Source organism: Ceratotherium simum, chromosome 9 (assembly GCF_057802395.1).
Source record: "Ceratotherium simum simum isolate JZ-2026a chromosome 9, ASM5780239v1, whole genome shotgun sequence".
Lineage (NCBI taxonomy): Eukaryota > Metazoa > Chordata > Mammalia > Perissodactyla > Rhinocerotidae > Ceratotherium > Ceratotherium simum.
In genome coordinates this window covers 78,491,008-78,513,527 of record NC_141908.1, presented here as the reverse complement: position 1 = coordinate 78,513,527, position 22,520 = coordinate 78,491,008, and the positions used below count along the sequence as shown (strand labels likewise).

Sequence of the window (22,520 nt, the reverse complement as noted above, 5' to 3'; positions counted from 1 at the left end):
TGTGTGTGTGTGTGTGTGTGTGTGTGTGTGTGAGAGGAAGATCAGCCCTGAGCTTACATCCGTGCTAATCCTCCTCTTTTTGCTGAGAAAGACAGGCTGTGAGCTAACACCTGTTGCCAATCCTCCTCCTTTTTCTTCCCCGCCCCCCCAAGCCCCAATAGATAGTTGTATGTCATAGTTGCACATCCTTCTAGTTGCTGTATGTGGGACGCGGCCTCAGCATGGCAGGAGAAGCGGTGTGTAGGTGCGCGCCCGGGATCCGAACCCCGGGCCGCCAGCAGCGGAGCTCGCGCACTTAACCGCTAAGCCACAGGGCGGCCCCCTTGAAGGGGTTTTGAACACAGAATTGCTAAGACTAAAAAATCAGAAGGCCTGTCTATAGCTGAGCATTCGAAAAAAAAATGTATGAGGGGATGTATTCCAGGTATGCAAAGCTGGTTGAACATCTGAAAATCAATTAATGTAATCGATCATATCAACAGGCTAAAGAAGAAAAATCACATAATCATATCAATGGATGCAGGAAAAGCACCTGACAAAATCCAACACTCATTCATGATAAAAACTCTCAGCAAACTAGGAATAGAGGGGAACTTCCTCAACTTGATTTTGATAATGGAGGAGTCTGGAACGGGGTATATGTGAGCTCTGTACTCTCCACTCAATTTTGCTGAGAATCTAAAACTACTCTAAAAAGTAAAGTCTCTTTAAAAAAAAAAAAACGTATGGGCAGGGGGAGGAATGGAATGGCATGATGAAAAATTCGGTAAAAAATGGAATTACTATAATAATTCCATTTTTTAAAAGATTTAGACAGCCATACTTCGTATTTTGATTGGCATGTGTTGGTTAACACTAAGCACAAATTAATAGCTGAACAGTGGTTCCTAATTTAGGCAGGATCACCTGTGGAGGAAGGGTAGCAATTGGAAATGTGTGGAAGTGGTATTTTTTTTGTTTGTTTTGTTTTGGTTGTCAAAAGGACTGAGGGGTTTTCACTGGCTTTAACTCTAGTGGCCAGGGATGCTAAATATTCTGCAATATGCAAAACAGCTTTGCAGGTAAAAGAAACTCTCCAAAATGCTACCCCATCTCTATACTACGGCAATAAAAAAGAAATTTATGGTATGATTCCTGACCTTTAAGAAGAAAGAAAAAATTTAATCCAAATTATGTGAATATATATGCCGAATAACTAAGAGGATGTAAAAGGAATGCGATTTTTTCTTTTCTTTACCGTTACGTAGGTCAATTGAATCCAGTCTCAGTCAAATGAACTGCTGCTTCTGGGTTTAAAACTCGCATGTTTTCTTGCTTCCCCTTTATCCTGGAACCATCATTTTTATGCCAAAACTGTTAGCACAGCTCAGAATAAGCATTAGATTTTCAGAGGTAAAGCTTTACTTTAGTCCCTTTGCACCAGCATGGGAAGGGTGAACTAATTATAAATGCTTATAGATTTATTTTTCTTTTTTAATTCAACAAATTTATTAGCATGTGTCTAAATACTGTTCTCTTTTTATTATGTATTTATTCATATGCAGTGAATCTTTTCAATATAAAGAGTTTGGTCTTTTTTCAGATCAGGAAAATAATACTAATTTACATTTTGATAACTGTTTTCATTCCTTTTTCTTATCTCCATTTTGCAAATGACAGTTATATGATGGATCCACAGTCTCCAAAATCAGCACATTCTATTTCATCATTTTCATCTTTTACTCTGCTTCTGTAAGTGCTTCTCGAGGTCTTCTCCCAGCTAGACCTCTTATTCAATTTTGTAGTACCATGCCCGTTCTTTACTCCTTTAATACTAATTTTATTTTTTCTATTGAATTTTTTCTTTTTTTATTATAAACAATTTCAAACCACAGAAAAGTATAATATAAACCATAGTACCCACCACCTAGATTTAACAGATGTTAATACTTTGCCATATTAGCTTTGACTCTATTCTAAATGTTACATCTACACTTGGAAACTTATCTGGACCCCTCCATGATCCTGTTTCCTAACAAGTAACCACACTCATAAAATTTGTGTTTAACCTTTAAATCTATCTTTTTCTATTTTTACTACATCTTTATGCATGCATGAAGTATATTTGGCATTGTTTGAGGGTGTTTTTAAAATCTGCATAAAAAGGCTGGACATAGGATCCTGAAACATGCTTTTTTAAACATTATATTTTTGAGATTCATCAATATTTATTGAAGGATGTTCTTCCACCCTATTTACAAGTATTCTTATGATTTTCTTTTTCTTAATAGCATAGTTATTCTAATGCCAAATGCCAAACAATTTAAACACTGTGAGGGTTTTTTTGTTTAATTTCATATAATTTTTTTTTAATTTTATTTATTTATTTTTCCCCCAAAGCCCCAGCAGATAGTTGTAGGTCATAGCTGCACATCCTTCCAGTTGCTGTATGTGGGACGCGGCCTCAGCATGGCTGGAGAAGCGGTGCATCGGTGTGTGCCCGGAATCCGAACCCGGGCCACCAGCAGCGAAGTGCCCGCACTTAACCGCTAAGCCACAGGGCCAGCCCTAGAATCAACTTTTAAAAATTCTAAATAATGTTCTATTTTTCACAATATGTAGTTTTTATTATTTTTATTCAACAGAAATAAGTAGAGCTCTATTGGTAAATCATATTTGCCAAATAACTAAAAGTGGGTAAAAGAAGTAGCATGAGGATTCTGGAAGTGAGTAGCCAAGTGGTAGCTGACAAAAAGTCTGATAAACAAGTATGCAAAATACTAGAATTTCAGGGCCGGCCCAGTGGTGTAGTAGTTAAGTTCGCATGCCCTACTTTGGCAGCCCAGGGTTTGTGGGTTTGGATCCCAGGCACAGACCTACACACCACTTATCAAGCCGTGCTGTGGCAGGCGTCCCACATATAAAGTAGAGGAAGATGGGCACGGATGTTAGCCCAGGGCCAATCTTTCTCAGCAAAAAGAGAAAGATTGGCAATAGCTGTTAGCTCAGGGCTAATGTTCCTTACACACACACACACACACAAACTAGAATTTTAGGAAAGCAAAGAAGAGAGTTCACTTAATCAAAGGGTAATGCTTAAAGAAAAAAAAAAATCAAAGATTCTACCAGAGACAGTATGAAAACAACTTTATTTCTGGCAGCAGGATATCTTACTTTCTCAGTCCAACATTTTGAGAACAGCCTACACTTTTTCTATCTTCAAGATATAACATGTGAGCTAGGTCTATAAATATAAAACTCTAGAAATTGTACACAATTATAGAGAACAGCTTTTTCAAATTAACTCTAAAAAAGCTTTTGAGAACCTAGTGATAACCAATTTATAAACTGGGGAGATTTGGCAGACATAAAAATTGTAGTTATAAATAACAGTTTACTTATAGGCAGACACATACTGGAGAACAAAATAAATAAGAAAATTGGTTTGAAGAATGCAAAAAATTCACGTCAAATAAAAATGAAGGCAACTTTTTAAAATAAACTACAGAAAAATGTGGAGATGAAAGAAATGATTACTATTTTGTTGGCTTCTACTTTGAAAATATGTTAAACTCAGAGATATAGAAAGAATAAAGAGGAAGTTTGAAAGAATAGAGCAGAGGCCAAATTCTAACAGAGGGCATTAGCAAAGACAGAAAACAAGAGTATTAAGCATTCAAATTTTGAAAAAATCAGTTTTACAGATGTGGCAAATGAATGCTTTCAGCAGAAAGTATCATTACACAGAATTGGCCATGTGTTAGCATACCATTTAGGCTAAAGGTGTCCAATCATTTACTTTAGAAAAATGAAACTTTGTAACCTATCTTTTGCCCTTTGAGTAGAAGTGTCTCATTCTATTGTTTGATACTAGGGGAAAAAAATGAAAGTTTGACATTAAAGAATTAACACTTTTCCAAAGATCGCAACGGCTTATCCGTAATACTTAAAAATATATATAAATAAAACCATAGCTTGTGAAAAATATTGAGCTTCCTCTGGAAAAAAAAATATATTGTTGGGTCCAGCCCGGTGGCGTAGTGGTTAAGTTCGCGCACTCCACTTTGGCAGCCCAGGGTTTGCAGGTTCGGATCCCAGGCAAGGACCTACACGCCACTCATCAAGCCATGCTGTGGCAGGCGTCCCCCATATAAAGCAGAGGAAGATGGGCACGGATGCTAGCCCAGGGCCAATCTTCCTCAGCAAAAAGAGGAGGATTGGCATGGATGTTAGCTCAGGGCTGATCTTCCTCACACAAAAAAAAAAAAAAAAAAAGAAAAAAAGGAAGGGAGGGAGGAAGGGAAAAATACAAGTCAGCTTATACACTTACTGTTATTAGAAAGAAGAATTCATACTACTCTGCACTTTCTAAGAGATATCCACATGTGGGTATACTGTATGGTTTGCATGGAATCTCCAAACCCAGGCTCACTGTGGCTTGCAGAGATATATGAAAGGGCTTTGCAAAATACTATACATAAAGAAATAGACTTTCTGATGAGATCTGAAACAAGTAATTAGCAATACTACTTTAAAGTAAAAATTATATAAAAGAACACACCATGATAATAATATAGCTATTGGTAGGGTTTTAAAACAAAATTTTGCAATGAAACTAATCATTGCCCCTAAACAAAAAACTCTACCTTTTAAAAGGGTTCATTATAATGGGTTTTTACTGAGGAAAGCAGACTCCAAGTTAGAAGCAATCACAGCCTTGCCTCTTACCCAAAATACGATTCACCTCTTCCATATAATCCATAACAATCTTGAAAGGCCTCGCAACACTCTCTATATTAGTACAATCCAAAATAATTTTCTGGGGTGATGGAAATATTCTATAATCTGTACTGTCCAATACAGTAGCCACTAGCTATACAGTCATGTGCTGAATAACAACATTTCGGTTAACGAGGGACCACATATATGATGGTGGTCCCACCAGATTAGTACCCTACAGCCTAGGTATGTAGTAGGCTATACCATCTAGGTTTGTGTAAGTACTGTAGGGGAGGAAGAAATTTTCCTCTATCCTAGGTTCTTCTGGCTGGTCTAAGAAATAAATTGACATGAGACAAATTAACAGGAGAAAAACAAACAAAAGTTTAATAACATGTATACATGGGAGAAACCAGGGAAAACTGAGTGGCCAAAATCGTAAAGCCCTCACCTTAAATACCGTTCTCAGCTAAAGACAAAAAAAGATGTTGGGGGTGGGGAGAGTCAGGGATTTCAAAGGAAAGGAACGCAATTCACAAGTAGGTGACAAGGAGCAAACATTTGGAAAACAAGTGTTTGGCCACACAGAAACAGAAGAACACAGAGGGGAGCCCAACAAGCAGGCTTTTCTAGGTTCGTCCCTGTCTACCACCTAGTTCATGTTATGCTAAGGTGATAGCTCGCTTCCGGAGACAGATATTTTTATCTGAATTCTTTTAGGCAGTTAAGGAGGAGGTAATAAGAAACACTTTCTGAGTTTTTTGTTTCTTAAAAATAATCAGCCTAAAACAATCCTTATGTTAAAGAGACACATTTTGGAGTGGCAAATTTTGTTCCCCTTTAGTACACCCTATGATGTTTGCACAATGATGAAATCACCTAATGACACATTTCTCAGAATGTAACCCCATGGTTAAGCAATGCATAACTGGATATAGCTATTAAGCAATTTAAATATGGCTAACACAACTGAAGAACTGAATTTTTAATTTTAATTAATTTAAACGTAAATTTAAATAGCCACTGCTATGGACTGAATTGTGTCCCCTTCAAAATTCATATGTTGAAGCCCTAACCTCCACTGTGACAGTATTAAGAGATGGGGCCTTTGGGAGGTAATTAGGTTTAGTTGAGGTCATGAGAATGAGGCTCTCATGATGGGATTAGCGCCCTTATTATTAGTGCCCAGATAGCTTGCTTCCCCTCTCCCCGACCCCGCTCAGCCATGTGAGGACATAGCCAGAAGGTCTGCTGTCTACAAACCAGGAAAAGAGCCCTTACTGGGGAATTGAATGAGCCAGCACCTTGAACTTGAACTTCCCAGCCTCCAGAACTGTGAGAAATAAACTCCTGTTGTTTAAGCCACTAGGTCTATGGCATTTTGTTATGGCAGCTCGAGTTGACCAATATAGGCCACATGTGGCTAGTGACATAGTAGATAGTACAGTTCTAGTAGTTTATATAAATATACCAGGCACTATATATAAACAAAAATAGTTTGAGATTATACTCATTTTTTGCTTTTATTCTTTAAAGCACAATTGTAAACTGTTATGACAACACTGCTCCTCCAAAAAGACTTTCTTTTCCTAGCCTCAGAGCAAGTACTATAAAAGAGTGCTCAGTACCTTAATAAGTTACTAGGTTAGAAAAGGTCATCAGACTATAACCAAGCATTATATAACCAGGCTTCTTGCCAAATTTATTTCTGCAAATAGCCTTTTCTTACATAAATAGAAGTTTAAAACATTAGTATTCCAGTAGTATCTTGATATTTAAATCCTGTTTAATCAGAAATAAATAAAATAAAATGCATAGTGGTCTCAGTCTTATTCCAACATTCTGCTCATCTTCCTAGTAGAACTCCTTTCCAAAACTTATGATTAAAAGTAATCAACAGAATTAAAGATGTCAGGTAGAATTTCTGGAAATGAAGAGACTATAAAGTACGTACTCAAAAAAGCTGACCACAGTATCAACTGAGCTGAGATGCACAATTTGAGATCCACAATTTGGCCATGTCACTTCCTGGTTTGATTTTCATTTCCAAAATCCTTAAGAGGGTGTAGAAGGACCTGCATGATCTAGCAACTGCAGATCTTTCCAGCTTCATCCAGACAGCAGCCATAGAGTAGCTTGCTCTTTCTCATGCATTCTATTCCCTTTACCTAGAATGCCTCATTTACTTAACTCCTATTCATCCGAAGATTTCTTCTTCAAGGAATCTTTCCCTAATCACCCTAGACCAGTGAGGGGGGAACCCTATCAAATGCTCCACAGCATTCTATACCTCACACAATCTCCACCCTTCTTATTACTAGTAACGTGCCTGGCTTATTCACCAAATTGTAAGCTCTATGAGAGCAGGGGCTGAGTTTTTGTTCATCACTCTGCCTTCAGCATGTGGCATTATACCTGGCATTCAATATACATTTACTGAATAAGTGCATGATTGATATGTCTCCTTCCCCTATTTTTTGCCAAAGACAAGAAGTATTACTAGAACCAGTCTTTTTTAAATGAAAAAGGTAGGGCACATCAGCAAAATGAAACCCTATGTCCATACAAAAACTAGTACAATAGCAGCTTTATTTACAAAAGCCCCAAAATGGAAACAATCCAAGTGTCCATAAATTGGTGAAGTGATCAACAAAATGTAATATATTCATATAATACGACTGAGAAATAAAAGGAATAAACTATTGATACATGCAACAATATGGATGCATCTCATCTTCATTGTGCTGAGTGAGAGATACTACACACAAGAACATACCATATGATTCCATATATATGAAATCCTAAAAAATAAAAAGTAATCTAAAGCAGATCAGTGGTTGCCTGGTGCTAGGGCCAGAGGGAAAAACAGGCTACAAAAGGGCACAAGGAATCTTAGTGGGATGATGAAAATGTTTTGTATGCTGATTGTGGTGGTGGGTTTTCACGAGTATATACAACTATGAAAATTCATCAAATTGTACGGTTTAAACACATGCAGTTTATACCTCAACTAAGTCCATTCTTTAAAAGGCAGGAACACAGTACAAAGCTGTACACAAACAGCACAACATAGTTCAGAGGAATTTTTCATCCATGCTGTGAACAAATGATATATAGAGATGTTTACTGAGTCAAAGAATCTTATGCCTAACCTATATAAAAGCAGGTTCTATGGATGAATATAAATATTCCCTAAGTTTTTTTTGGCAGGAATTTTTTTTCAAGACCTTCACTGTCTATCTAAACAATCCAAGAGTCGCGTAACACCCATTTTTCAGTAGCTGTAACACATTTATCTGAACTGGAGAAGTCTAAATGCCTTATCTTTACCCTGGAACAAAGTTCAGGGACTAATTCTGGGTATGCTTGTGTGTTTGGCTTCTGTTTATCTAAGTGTCAAAATGAACTATCTAAAATAAACAACACAGGAACCTTGCAGTAATGGGGCAAATAACTGAACAACTGAAGCAACAGTATCCCTTTCCTAGAACACAAATTTCTCAGGATAAACACAATTGGGATTTCAGAGTAACACTACAACTCTATTATGAAACATACAAAGAGAGCATCGTAAGCTAACAGAAACGTCCCTCTAAATTTGGTGTAAACTCAAATTTCTAAATTCAATTATAATAAATCAAGTAAGGAAGTTTCTTATTTTTCCAATCCTTTCAAAAATGAAATAATTATCCCTTAATTTATATATTTCTTTATCCAGATTACAACAGATTAAACAGTCATTCTGCTGAGCATTCCCATAATGTCCAAGAGAGAGCAGAGTGGGAAGAAGATTACAATCTTGATAAGGTGCCTCTTTAGGATGTTCCTGAATTTGATGCTATGTCAGGAATCCCTGAAACCATCCTAGGGTTCAGTGATTCACTGGGAGGACTCCCAGGACTCAGCACATCATCATACTCACGGCTGTAATTACAGCAAAATAATACAAACCAAAATCAGCAAAGGGAAAAGCCATATGAGGTGATGTCCAGAGGAAACCAGGTACAAGCTTCCAAGAGTTTTCTCCCCATGGAACCATACAGGACGCACTTAATTCCTCCATCACTGAATTGTGACAACACGTGTGAAATGTTATTTAACCAAGGAAGCTCATTAGAGAGTCAGCATCCAAAGTTTTTTTGGGGGAGGCTGGTCATGTAGGCATCCTCTGCCCGGCACATCCAAAATTCCAGACTCCCAGAAGAAAAGGAGGTGCTCAACATAAACTAGGCATAGTAAACTACTCTTATTCAATTATAATAGACTCGTACAGTTTAGGCATAGTAAACTACTCTTATTATCAGCTATGAAATGGTGGGAACACTCCCCAAATCCAATTTCTCAGATGCCTGCCAAAGGCCAATCTTGTAAACAGATCTTTCTAAGGATAGCAAACATGCTATGTTAACTATTTTTCTGCATACATGCCTTAAGAGAAAGGCAACTAAAAGCTGATTAAAACACACTCAAACACACACAATCAACGACAACAACTGTGAGCTGACAAAATGTGTCAGGTAATCCAAATTCTGCCAAACAGCAATGAGATACATTGTTCTCTTCTAATTCACAGCAACAGTAGAGAAAAGAAAAGCAGACAAGCCAGGCTCAAGCCTCTGAGAGGCTTACATATCCTGGGGCCTGCAGAACAATCAGTCATTAAACAGTTAGTCAAATATTTATTAAGTGCCTGTTATACGCCAGGCACTGCTCTAAATCTGGAGATATGGTGTGAATAAGAGACAATATACATATATTACATAACAGACAGTGCCTCTACTCTCAAGGTGCTTATATTCTAGTGATGGAAACAGACAAGTCATAAAACTGTAAACAAATTAATATATAAGAACTTCATAGTGAGGCTTTGGATGACTCAGTTTTTCCTCCCATGTTGCAATCAGTGGTCATTCTCAGTAGCTACTCTTACAAAAAGAGTAAATTTTAGAATATCCTAAAAATATTCTTTATCTACATAATTTGCCACAGCTTTCCTGGAGAGCAACTTGGTGTTTTATATAAAAATTTTATTTATTTATTTTGTGAGGAAGATCAGCCCTGAGCTAACATCCACGCTAATCCTGCTCTTTTTTGCTGAGGAAGACCGGCTCTGAGCTAACATCTATTGCTAATCCTCCTCCTTTTTTTTTCCCCAAAGCCCCAGTAGATAGTTGTATGTCATAGTTGCACATCCTTCTAGTTGCTGTATGTGGGACGCGGCCTCAGCATGGCCCGAGAAGCAGCGCATCGGTGCGCGCCCGGGATCTGAACCCGGGCCGCCAGTAGTGGAGTGCGCGCACTTAACCACTAAGCCACGGGGCCGGCCCTATATAAAAATTTTAAATGTGGAGGCTCTTAAGCCCCAAAATTCCCTTTCAAATTTTTATAATAAGGAAATAAAGAACAAATATGTAAATATGTATAAGTGTACTTACTGGAATATCATTTATAATAGTAAAAATTGGAAATAATCTGTTCTCTACTGATAAACATTTAGGTTATCCAAATCATAGTATATATCAAAAATAAAATACTATGCACCTATGAAAAACTATTTAGATTTAATTTGCTGACATGGGAAAAAAATAAGTACAATATATTTTTAAATGGAAAAGACCATATAAACACTGACGTAACATAATCCCATTTTTGTAAATTTATGTGTAAGTATATGTGTGTGTGTGTGTGTGTAAAAAAGGTCTAGAAGGATATATTCCAAAATGTGGTGGGATTATGAGTTGGTATTGTTAAAACACTCTTTATTATATTAAACTAATATGATATCAAAACTGAAAGCATAATAGGCCTGTCATTATGGTTTATAGACAGACTATCAACTAGCAAAAACAGAAGCAAATGCAAAATTCTATAAATTAAAAATTATTGTGCATATTTAATCATACAGAATTCTCTCACTAGATATTAATTTTCTCAAGTTTCAAATTATTTATATAAAATTATGTTTGTATATCTTGAAGGATACCTATAAAAAAGGATCGAGACACTATCTTGAAGTATATGGTGATGGAATGTAGCAAGGATGTCACATATTTACTACTCTTTTAAAAATGTCTAATTCACTAAGAAAGTTATTTGGTTTTGTTTTTTAAAGATTAAAAAGCATAAGATATTCTTCTAAATAGAAATTAATTCTAGGGGTAAGGAAGGGTAAATAAAAGAGTGGATAGTTTGATTCAAAGTTATATTGATCACATTTCTAGTACTCTAAAAAAAACACTGGCAACCTCCATAAAAACATTTCTACCCAAAAGAGTCTCACATACAGAATACACTTAATAAAGTCTTCAAAAATCATGATGTAACTACATATATAAACATAAACACAAAAAACAACCTACGTAAGCATGTGAGGCAACTGGGACTCTCATAGACTGCTGGTAAAAATGCAGAACAATACGGCTACTTTGGAAAAGTTTTGGGCAGTTTTGTTTTGGTGAGGAAGATTGGCCCTGAGCTAACATCTATGCCAGTCTTCCTCTATTTTGTATATGGGACACGGCCACAGCATGGCTTGATGAGTGGTGTGTAGGTCCACCCCCAGGATCCAAACCTGCAGACCCCAGGCCACCAAAGCGGAGTGCGCGCACTTAACCACTACACCACTGGGTCAGCCCCGGGCAGTTTTTTTTAATAAAAGTAACATATACTTACCATGCCACTCAGCAATTTCCTTCATAAGTACTCTATGAAATGAAAACATATGTTCACACAAAGACCAGTATACAAGATATTCATTCACAGCGGTATTATTCACATTAACCTAAAGAATACTACTCAGCAATAAAAAGGAATGAACTACAGATACATGCAACATGAGGAGATCTAAAAAACATATGCTAATGAAATATGTCAGACACAAAAAACCGCACACTGCATGAAATACTAGAGACACTGCATGAAATACTAGAGACAAACACAAAAATGTCTAAATCACTATGAAAGTCATTTAGTTTTTGTTTTTAAAGATGAAAAAGCATAAAATATATTTCTAAATGAAGTTAATTCTACATTAGTTAATTTATTATACTAATTAATAAATTAATTTCACATATATGAAATACTAAAGATAGAATCATAGAGACAGAAAACACATCAGTGGTAGTCTGGAGCGAGGCATGAGAGCAGGAAGCAAAGGTAAACAGGCAAGAGAGAAAATTCTGAGGATGATGAAAATGTTCTTATTGATCATGGTGGTGGTTACACAACCATATTCACTTGCCAAAACTTAATAAGCTGAATACTTAAAAGAGTGAGTTTTATTTTATGTAAATTAAATTTCAATAATATACAGAAAAAAAAAAAGATAACCCAGCCATAACCTACTATTCACTACCCACCAAAACAAACCCCACTAAAAACATTTCCAAAGTCCTAAGTAAAATATACATGCTATTTGCTCAAATGTCATTATAATAAGAAGTATATCCACAATATCCACATCTATACACAGTATATGTATACCCATGCTCCCAGATATCTAAGAATATAAATTGTTAAAAGCAAGCCCTAGGCTTTTACTGCACCCATCTGTTCATTCATATATAAATTCCTACCAAATTATTTATTTATAAAGACAACTATATCTTTCATAATTCATCTATTCCAGAAAGAATAGAACAAATTAAACTGAGTGGGAAGACATTACTTCAATAAAACATGGTGTAATGGAGAAAGAACTGAACTAGGAATCAAAAGATGGGTCCTCCTAATGATATAACGGAACAGAGAAGTTTTGTTTGGTTTAAAAAGCAAAAGGCCAAACTTTTACATTGTCAATCTATCAACATTTTCTTTTTAGTTTATTTTCCCATCACACTAAATACAGAAAGGCCTTTTCCTTCCTGAGATTTGATGTGTTCACTTCTATTTTTTTAAAAATTTGATTAGTTCCTCCCCATTTTTTTAAGACTTTATTTTTTTTAATTTTTATTTTTTACTGAGGAAGATTAGCCCTGAGCTAACATCTGTGCCCATCTTCCTCTGTCTTGTATATGGGATGCCACCACAGCATGGCTTGATGAGCAGTACATAGGTCCGCGCCCGGGATCCGGGCCTGTGAACCCCGGACCACTGAAGCAGAGTGCACGAACTTAACCACTACACCACTGGGCCGGCCCCAAGACTTTATTTTTTCAGAGCATTTTTAGTTGACAGCAAAATTGAGAGGAAGGTACAGAGATTTCCCATATACCCTCTGACCCCACCCATGCATAGCCTCCCTCATTACCAACATCCTCCAGCACAGTGGTACATTTGTTACAACTGATGAACCTTCATTAACACATCATAATCACCCAAAGTCTACAGTTACTTTACAGTTCACTCTTGGTGTTGTACATTATATGGGTTTGGACAGATATATAATGACATGTATCCATCATTACAGTATCATACAGAGTATTTTCACTCCCCTAAAATGTTGACCTCTATTTTATTCTATTTTCTCATTGCCTGACTCTTTCTTTTTTTTACTGTATATCATTTTAATCCATTTGTCATTTATTTGTATGTATGATATGAAGTGAGACTATAAATTAACTTTTACCCAAAAGTAAACTAATCTTTCCATCTCCATATATTAAATAAATTTAACTTTACCACTAAAAACCAAACAAACCTCCCTCTAAAAAAAGCCAACACACCATAGGTCTTTTGGTCCTATCTCTGTCACCAATTAGGTTACAAAGTTACCTGAAACAAATTACATAATTTCTACATGTTTCATTCTTAAAAAAAAAAATAAAAAAATATGTTAAATTAAACTTTCTCTAAGGTCCCATCTAACTCAACATCTAGGATTATATAATTCTAAAAATTTCTTCACAGGCATATATGCCTGAAAATCTTTATTTCAAAAATAAACTAAGAAAAAAAAATACATAGGCCCGTGGCTTAGCAGTTAAGTGCACGCGCTCCGCTACGGCGGCCCGGGTTTGGATCTCGGGCGCGCACTGACGCACCGCTTGTCAGGCCATGCTGAGGTGGCATCCCACATACAGCAACTAGAAGGATGTGCAACTATGACATACACAACTATCTACTGGGGCTTTGGGGAGAAAAAGGGAAAAAAAAAAAAAAAGGAGGAGGATTGGCAATAGATGTTAGTTCAGCGCTGGTCTTCCTCAGCAAAAAGAGGATTGGCATGGATGTTAGCTCAGGGCTGATCTTCCTCACAAAAAATAAAAATAATAAAAAATAAATTAAAAAATAAAAATATATAAAATGTAGACACTTTATTTCATTCAAACTCATTGAAAAAAAACTCCCCGGAGAATTATTAAGCAAGATTTTGAGGCAATAAACCCATTTTTCCTATTTCAAAAATATAAATTTTGTAAAATTTTACTGAGTAAAGTTAAATATTATTGTGAATGACAAAACAGCAAAATCTAGACTGACAAAAAAGGATATGAACACAGAAAAATATTGTATTTCTCTCTCTAAGGCAGTCAAGTTATCAACCAGGGGCAATTTTACCCCCTAGGGGATATGTGGCAGTGTTTGGAGACAATTTTAGTTGTCACAACTGCAGGTGGTGGTGCCACTAGCATCTGTGGGTAGAGGCCAGGGATGCTGCTAAAAATTTTATAATACACATATACTTCCCCACACAAAAAATTATCTGGCACAAGATGTCAACACAAGGTATAAAAACCCTGCTCTAAGGGTATTACAATGCAATATATCTTCTGAGAGTGGGCAGAGAGACATATCAACAGTAGAAATATCCCCTACTTGGAAATACAAGCAAACACAAAGGCATATTCTTTCTTGCAACAATCTTGAAAAATCTTTTTATGTGAAATATTCAGGAAATTACAACGGCATCCACTAGGATGGCTAAAATAAAAATAAACATTAAAAAGTGTTGGCAAGGATGTAGAGAAATTAGAACCCTCATATATTGCTGGTGGGAATATAAAATGGTGCAACCACTTTGAGAAACAGTCTGGCAGATCCTCAAAAGGTAAACAGAGAGTTACCATACGACCCAGCAATTCCTCTCCTAGCTACGTACCCAAGAGAAATGAAAACACATATCCATATAAAAACTTGTATACAGATGTTCATAGCAGCATTCCTCATAAGAGAAAAAACTTAACAACAACCCAAATCTTTATCAACTGATGAATGGATAAATAAAATATGTGATATAGCCATACAATGGATTTTTGGATTAAAAAAAAAATGAAGTACTCATATAGAATCTCAAAGGACCCCGAAAAGACAAAACAATTCTGAGAAAGAACAAAACTGGAAGTCGCCCACTTCCTGATTACAAAACATTACAAAGATACAGTGATCAAAACAGTATGGTATTGACATAAAGACAAATATATAGACCAATAAGAAAGAGAATAGAGAGCCCAGATACAAACCCTCACACATATGGTCAAACGATCTTCGACAAGCATGCCAAGACTACACAACGGGGAAAGAACAGTCTCTTCAATAAATGGTGCTGGGAAAACTGGATACCTGAATGCAAAAGAAAGAAGTTGGACCCTTCCTTATCTTAAACCATATACAAACATTAATTCAAAATGTATTAAAGACCTAAACATAAGACCTGAAACTATAAAACTCCTAGAAGAAAACATAGGAGAAAAGCTTCATGACATTGGATTTGTCAGTGATTTCACAGATATGACATAAAAAGAATAGGCAACAAAAGCAAATATAGACAAATGGGACTACAGACTTTAAAACTTCTGCCCAGCAAAGGAAACCATCAAAAGGGAAAAGGCAACCCACAAAATGGGAGAAAATATTTGCAAATCATATATCTGATACGGGGTTAATATCCAGAATATGAAAAGAACTCCTACAACTCAATAACAAAACCCAAATAACCCAATTTAAAAATGAGAAAAGGATTTGAATAGACATTTCTCTAAAGATATATAAATGGCCAAAAAGCATATTAAAAGATGCTCAACATTACTAATCATCAGGGAAATGCAAATCAAAACCACAAGATTATCACCTCATACCCGTTAGGATGGCCACTATCAAAAAAACGCAGAAAATAATATGTTACCAAGAATTTGGAGAACTTGGAACTCTTGGGCACTGTTGATGGGAATGTAAAATGGTACAGCCACTATGGAAATGTAGGTATGTATGCAGGTTCCACAAAAAATTTTAAATGGAACTACTATATGATCCACCAATCCCACTTCTGGATACATAAGAATTGAAAGCAGAATCTCGAAGAAATATCTGCACACCCATTATATTAGTCAGCTCAGGCTGCTGTAACAAAATACCACGGACTGGGTGACTTAAACAACAGTAACTTATTTCTCACAGCTCTGGAGGCTGGAAGTCCAAGCCCAACGTGCTGGCTGATGCGGTTCTCCGATGAGAGCTCTTTCCTGGCTTGAGACAGCCATCTTCTCATCGTGTCCACACATGGCAGAGAGAGAGAGAGAGAGCAAGCTCTGGTGTCTCTTCCTCTTCTTTTAAGGACACGACTCTATCAGATGAGGGTCCCACCCTAACCTTTATGACCTCCTCACCAGCCCTATCTCCAAATACAGTCACACTGGGGGTGAGGGCTCCAACACATGAATTTTGAGGGGACACTATTCAGTCCATAGCACTCATGTTCATTGCAGCATTATTAGTAATTGCCAAGAGGTAGAAGCAACCTAAATGTTCATTGATAGATGAACAGATAAAGAAAATGTGGTATATACATAAAATGGAATATTATTCAGCCTTAAAAAAGGAACGAAATCCTGTCATATACTATCACATAGATGAGCCTTGAGGACATTATGCTAAAAGAAATAAAGCAGTTACAAAAAGACAAATATTGTATGATTCCACTTACATGAAGTAGCTAAAACAGTCAAGTTCATAGAAATGGAAAGTAGAATGATGACTGCCAGGAAGCTAGGGGGAGGGGTGGGAAGGTGTTGTGTTGTGGGTTTAGAGTTTCAGTCATGCAAGATAGGGGGGTTCTGGAGACCCGTTGCACAACAATGTGCATGTGGTTGCACACTTGCAAATTGTTGGGAGGGAGAATTTTATGTTATGTGTTTTTTGCCAAGAAAAAAAAAAGAAAGTACTGTTATACGCTATAACGTATGAACCATGAGGTCAGTCAAAAAAGATCACAAAGGGCCGGCTCTGTGGCTTAGCGGTTAAGTGCGCGCGCTCTGATGCTGGCGGCCCGGGTTCGGATCCCGGGCAAGCCCCAAGGCGCCACTTCTCCGTCCAACGCGAGGCCGAGTCCCACGTGCAGCAACTAGAAGGATGTGAACCTATGACATACAACTATCTACTGGGGCTTTGGGGGGAAAAAATGAATAAATAAAATCTTTAAAAAAAAAAAAAAAAGATCACAAATTATATGGTTCTATTTATATAAAATGTTCAGAAAGTGAAGATATAGAGACAGAAAGTAGATTGGTAGATGAGTACAGCTGGGATAAGGAAGTGTGTGTGGAAGGGAACAGAGATTAACTGCTAATGGGTACAGGGTTTCATGTTAAGGGGACTATAGAATACATTTGAGCTGTAAAGTCACAGAATCATTGAAATTTGAAGAAAATAATAGTTTTAATGTTCACTTAGAGTAACCCCCTTTATAAGAGAGGTTAACCCAGATAAGTTGTGACTTCCTCAAGAAAACATTTCCATTATCCCACTTTCGATATATTTTGTAATTTTTAAATGAAGTAAATTAATGACTATTCTACAGTAATCGAATAGTGTTTTTAATTTCAAAAAGATACTTATTGTAAATAACTCTGTTTTTGTCATCTCTGCTTTTCTTTCAGAGCAAAAGAGAGAAAATGAGGAGAGAATAGTTTGAACGACTAGTACTATGATTATTTTATATGTGGGAAAATATATAAATACTACTCAATGTGTATTTAATATCTTAAGAAGTATACAACATCTTTTCATGATTAAAACACTCAACAAACTAGAAAGAGAAGGGAACTTCCTTAACCTTATAAAGGGCATCTATGAAAAACCCACAACTAACACCATACTTAATGGTGAAAAACTGAAAACTTTCCCTCTAAGATCAGGAACAAGACAAACATGTTGGCTCCTCCACTTCCATTCAACATTATACCCGAGATTCTAGGCCAAAAGAAACAAAGGAAAGAAAGAAAAAGAAAAAAGAAATAAAAGACATCCAAATTAGAAAGGAAGAAGTAAAACTATCTCTATTTGCAAGTGACATGGTCTTGTACATAGAAAATACTAAGGAATTAGAGCTAATAATGAGTTCAGCAAGGTTGCCGAATACAAGATCAATATACAAAAATCAACTGAATTTCTATATGCTAGCAATGAACAATCCAAAAGTGAAATTAAGAAAACAATTCCATTTACAATAGCACCAAAAAGAATAAATTAGGAATAAATTTAACAAAAGAATGCATGATTTGTACACTGAAAACTACAAAATATCATTGAAAGACACTGAAGAACTAAATAATCAGAAAGATATCCATGCTCACTGATTGGAAGGCTTAATACTGTTAAAATGCCAATACTCCTCAAACTGATCTACATAACAATGCAATCCCTATCAAATATCAGTGCCTTTCTTCCAGAATTGATAAGCTGCTTCTAAATTCATATGGAAATGCAACGGATTCAGAATAGCAAAACAATCTTGAAAAAGAACAAAGTTGGAGGACTCACATTTCTCAATTTCAAAACCTACTACAAAGCAACAGTAATCACGACAGTGTGGTACTGGCATAAAGACAGGCATATGTATCAGTGAAAGAGAATTAAGAGTTCAAAAGTGAACTGTTACATGTATGGTCAATTGATTTTTGAGAAGGGTGCCAAGACAACTCAAAGGGGAAATAAGTTAGCCCTTCCAACAAGTGGCTGAGGATTCAGGTCATGATGGCAGCGTAGGGGGACTCTGAACTCACTTCCTGCCACGGACAAAACAAATTTACAACTACTCTTGGAACAATGACCCCTAAGAAAGAACTGAAAACCGGATAAAAAGAACCCCCACAACAAGGGACAGTGCTCACTGAGGTGGAAGAGGCAGAAATTCCTTTCTGGAGAGGAAAAAGCCATCTGCTAGCCCAGCACTTCACAGCCAGCTGGGAGCAATCTTAAGGTACGAAGCCATTCCTGGAGAAGTGGGGTGTCTGAGCAGGACAGCTTTGCCACTATAAGCAGCTTTTGGACTCAGCACAACCGAGACAAATGTCATAATATCTGGCTTTGCTGGTATTAACAATGGGGAATACCCTGAGAAAAGCTATCCGACATAAGGGGGAAAAAAAAGGCTGCCCTTAAAGGGCCCACGCACAAATTCATCCATTTCAGAAAGCAACCTAAAATCACCAGAAAGGTGCACAGTCCTTTGGTGAAAAGAGACTCACTTGATAGGCTCTGGGCGCATCTTGGTGAGAGGTGAGACCTCCGCAGGCTGCGACCACCTCCCCAGGGACTGAGACATTGGCGGCAGCCACTACTGTGACCTAGTACAGGAGTGCTGACACAGACGCTGGCAGATGCCATTGGAGTTCTTTGGCCTCTCAGTGCAGGGGTCTGCCCCACCCACTAGAGCACTGATTTAATCCAACACAGCCAGGCCAGGCAGCCCGCCCTAGGGACTGGACCCACCCAACAGCAAGCCCTTGGGCAACTTGTGGGCCCACCTCAGGCAGGCAGGGCGTGTGCAAGGGGCAGGCCTGTGTTGGCAGAGTGTGTGGGGTCTCTGCAGTGGGGCAAGTGGGTCTGCTTCAGTGGATCAGGGTGTGTGCACGGGGCAGGACTGTGTCGACGGGGTGTGTGGGCCTGCAGGCGGTGGGGCTTGTCAGCTGCAGCAGACTTGTGCTTCTCAAACAGCCACATAGGGAATTGGCCCCACCTTCCAAAGCGTGAAACGATTGCGTGCTCCCATGCCTCTGGTCAGCCCCACCCAGCTGTACTCCTGAGAGGGCTGACAACAGCCTTGCAGGCAGGAGGCCTATAGCAATTATAAGCCCCTAAGACGCAACCAGCCACGCTGGGGGCCTACTCACTTAACAGAAAAACTGCAACAGGAATGTGCTAATAGACCTTGCAGCCAACTGTGCTGGGGCTCCCCACGCCCAACAAGTGACTGAAGTGGATATTCATGCACAACTGGATATCCACGTTCAAAGGAATGAAGCTGGATCTCCCACTTCACACCATATACAAAAATTAACTCCAAATAGATCAGAGACTCCAAACGTAAAAGCTAAAGCTATAAAACTCTCAGAAGAAAACATATGTATATATATTTGTGACCCTGGACTAGGTAATAGTTTCTTAGGTATGACACCAAAAAGGCACAATAACAAAAGGAAAAATATGTAATTTGGATTTCATCAATATTAAAAACTTTTATGCTTCAAAATACACCATTCAGAAAGTAAAAAACAATTCACAGAAAAAAATTTACAAATTGTATAGCTCAAAAGACTAGTATCCAGAATATAAAAAGTCTTACAACTCAACCAATATGATCCAGCAATTCCAATCCTACGTATATACCCAAGAGATATAAAAACATATCTTCACACAAAAACTTGTACATGAATATTCATAACCATATTAATCATAATAGTCAAAAAGTGTAAACAGGGGCTGGCCCGGTGGTGCAAGCAGTTACGTGCGCATGCTCCGATTCAGCGGCCCAGGGTTTGCAGGTTCAGATCCCGGCTGAGCACCGACACACCCCTTGTCAAGCCATGCTGTGGCGGGATCCCATATAAAGTAGAGGAAGATAGGCACAGATGTTAGCTCAGGGCCAATCTTCCTTAGCAAAAAAAAAAGAGGAGGATTGGCATCGGATGTTAGCTCAGGGCTGATCTTCCTCACACACACACAAAAAAAGTGTAAACAACCTAAATGTCTATCAACTGATTAATGGATAAACAAAATGTGGTATATCCATAATAGAATATTAGGCAATAAAAACAAATAAATGACTGATACATGGTACAACATGGATGAACCTTGAAAACATTACACTAACTGAAAGAAGCCAGACAAAAAAGTTCACATACTCTATGATACCATTAATATGAAATGTCCAGAACAGGCAAATTCTTAGAGACAGAAAGTAGATTAGTGGTTGCCAGGGGCTGCGGGAAGGAGTAAATGAAGAGTTATTGCTAATGGGTATGGGACTTCTTTTGGGGATGATAAAAATGTTCTAAAATTGACTGTGGCGACAGCCGAACAACTCTGTGGATATGCTAAAAACCACTGAATTCTGCATTTTAAATGGGTGAATTACATGGCAGGCAAATTATTTCTCATAAAGCTATTATAGAACAGAATATTACATGTGAATAAAAGCTACTTTTATAAAACAATATATAACAAGTTAAAATTTATTTGCACCAACTGAAAATAGAAGAGGAAAAGATAGAAACAATCAGTTGAAATTCCTAAGAAGTAAATTTAAGGCTTTTGAAGAAGCCCCAAAAGAGATGCTAATTTACTAAAAAGAAGAATTTTCCATTTGGATAATATGGGAAAGCATGGAAATTAAAAAAAAGCAAGCTGAGTGAAGCACAATTCCTACTGCGAGACAAAATATTTTGCAAAGACACTAAAGAATTCTATAGTCATGGTTCTTGCAAAACTGCCAAGTTCGACAAAGCCAATTTGAGCTGAGGTTATTTTCAGTACAACAGAGAAACCGTACAAAAAGAATACATCATTTTCTAGGAACAGGACCATAAATAAGTTAGAATTACAAAATACTACTTGGAAAGAACCAGAGAAGTCAAATTTTCCATAAAAAAGCAGAAATTCATCCTACATGTAACATCTCTGATAGATGATCTACTTAAGTGTTTTCAAGAGCTCACTAATTCAAAAGATAGGCCATGTACTGTTGCAAAGCACAAGCCCAAGAAGCAAATGAGATCTCTTTATCAAGATAAAATACCTTTTTCATGAAAATGGCCAATTTATTATCACTATTACCAAAGATGTGCTACCAATAATGTGCCATTTTATAGTTAACTCACAAAAGTGTAAGAAATGCTTTTTTGAGTCATGACCTAGCACACACATTTGTTAGTGCTGAGGAGTCGATTCTGACTTCTAGTGACCCTGTGTACAGCATAGCAGAACCCTGCCTGTCTGTATTTTGCACCATCCTCTCACTTTCCAACGCTATATTAGACAGTGCTCCACAATGCTCCACTGCTATTCACAGGGTTTTCATGGCCAATTTTTTTTGAAGTGGGTGCCCAGGTCCTTCTTCCTAGTCTGTCTAAGTCTGGAAGCTTTGCTGAAATCTGTCCACTATGAGTGAGCCTGCTGGTGGCATAGCTTTTCAGCATCACAGCAACACACAAGCGCCACAGCATGACAACTGACAGACAGGTCGTGTGGTTCGTGACCAGGAAACAAACCTAGGCCACGGCAGTGAGAGTGCCAAATCTTAATCACTAGACCACCACTACTGGCTAGTACACATGTACATATAAGTGAAACAAAAACTTCATGAAACAATACTTTTTCTTACCATGTGCAATATACTAATATACTAATATTTCTTCTCTCTCTTTTTTCTTTTTTTAAATGCCAGTCAGAGCCCACAGATCAACTCAGAAGCTCAGGTGACAAAACTCTCAAACCACAATGGATGTATAGCTCAGTATAAATTATATGTTTTTGAATAAAAACACAGTAGTAAACATGGATTCTTATTGCTCATAACCCATCGGCTAGGTTAACTGCAACTGATTTTGCACTTACCCTCTTTTGCCAGGTGGCTGTATTTTTAATCAAATTAAAGTTCACTCCCATCC

General features: G+C 37.4%; 1 protein-coding gene across 3 annotated transcripts in view; it reads right to left on the bottom strand.

The window, feature by feature from the left end:
- Positions 1-22,520, bottom strand: part of BMPR2 (bone morphogenetic protein receptor type 2) — a 192,472-nt gene that overhangs the window by 101,572 nt on the left and 68,380 nt on the right. For 2 of the 3 annotated variants that reach the window (XM_087435629.1, XM_087435630.1), the window contains exon 1: positions 19,101-19,254. The exons of the other annotated variant lie outside the window; for it this stretch is intronic. In XM_087435629.1, the coding sequence (XP_087291755.1) occupies positions 19,101-19,239 (139 nt within the window). In that variant the 5' untranslated portion in view covers positions 19,240-19,254. Of the gene's footprint in view, positions 1-19,100; positions 19,255-22,520 lie in introns of those variants that run through there. 3 annotated transcript variants of the gene reach the window in all.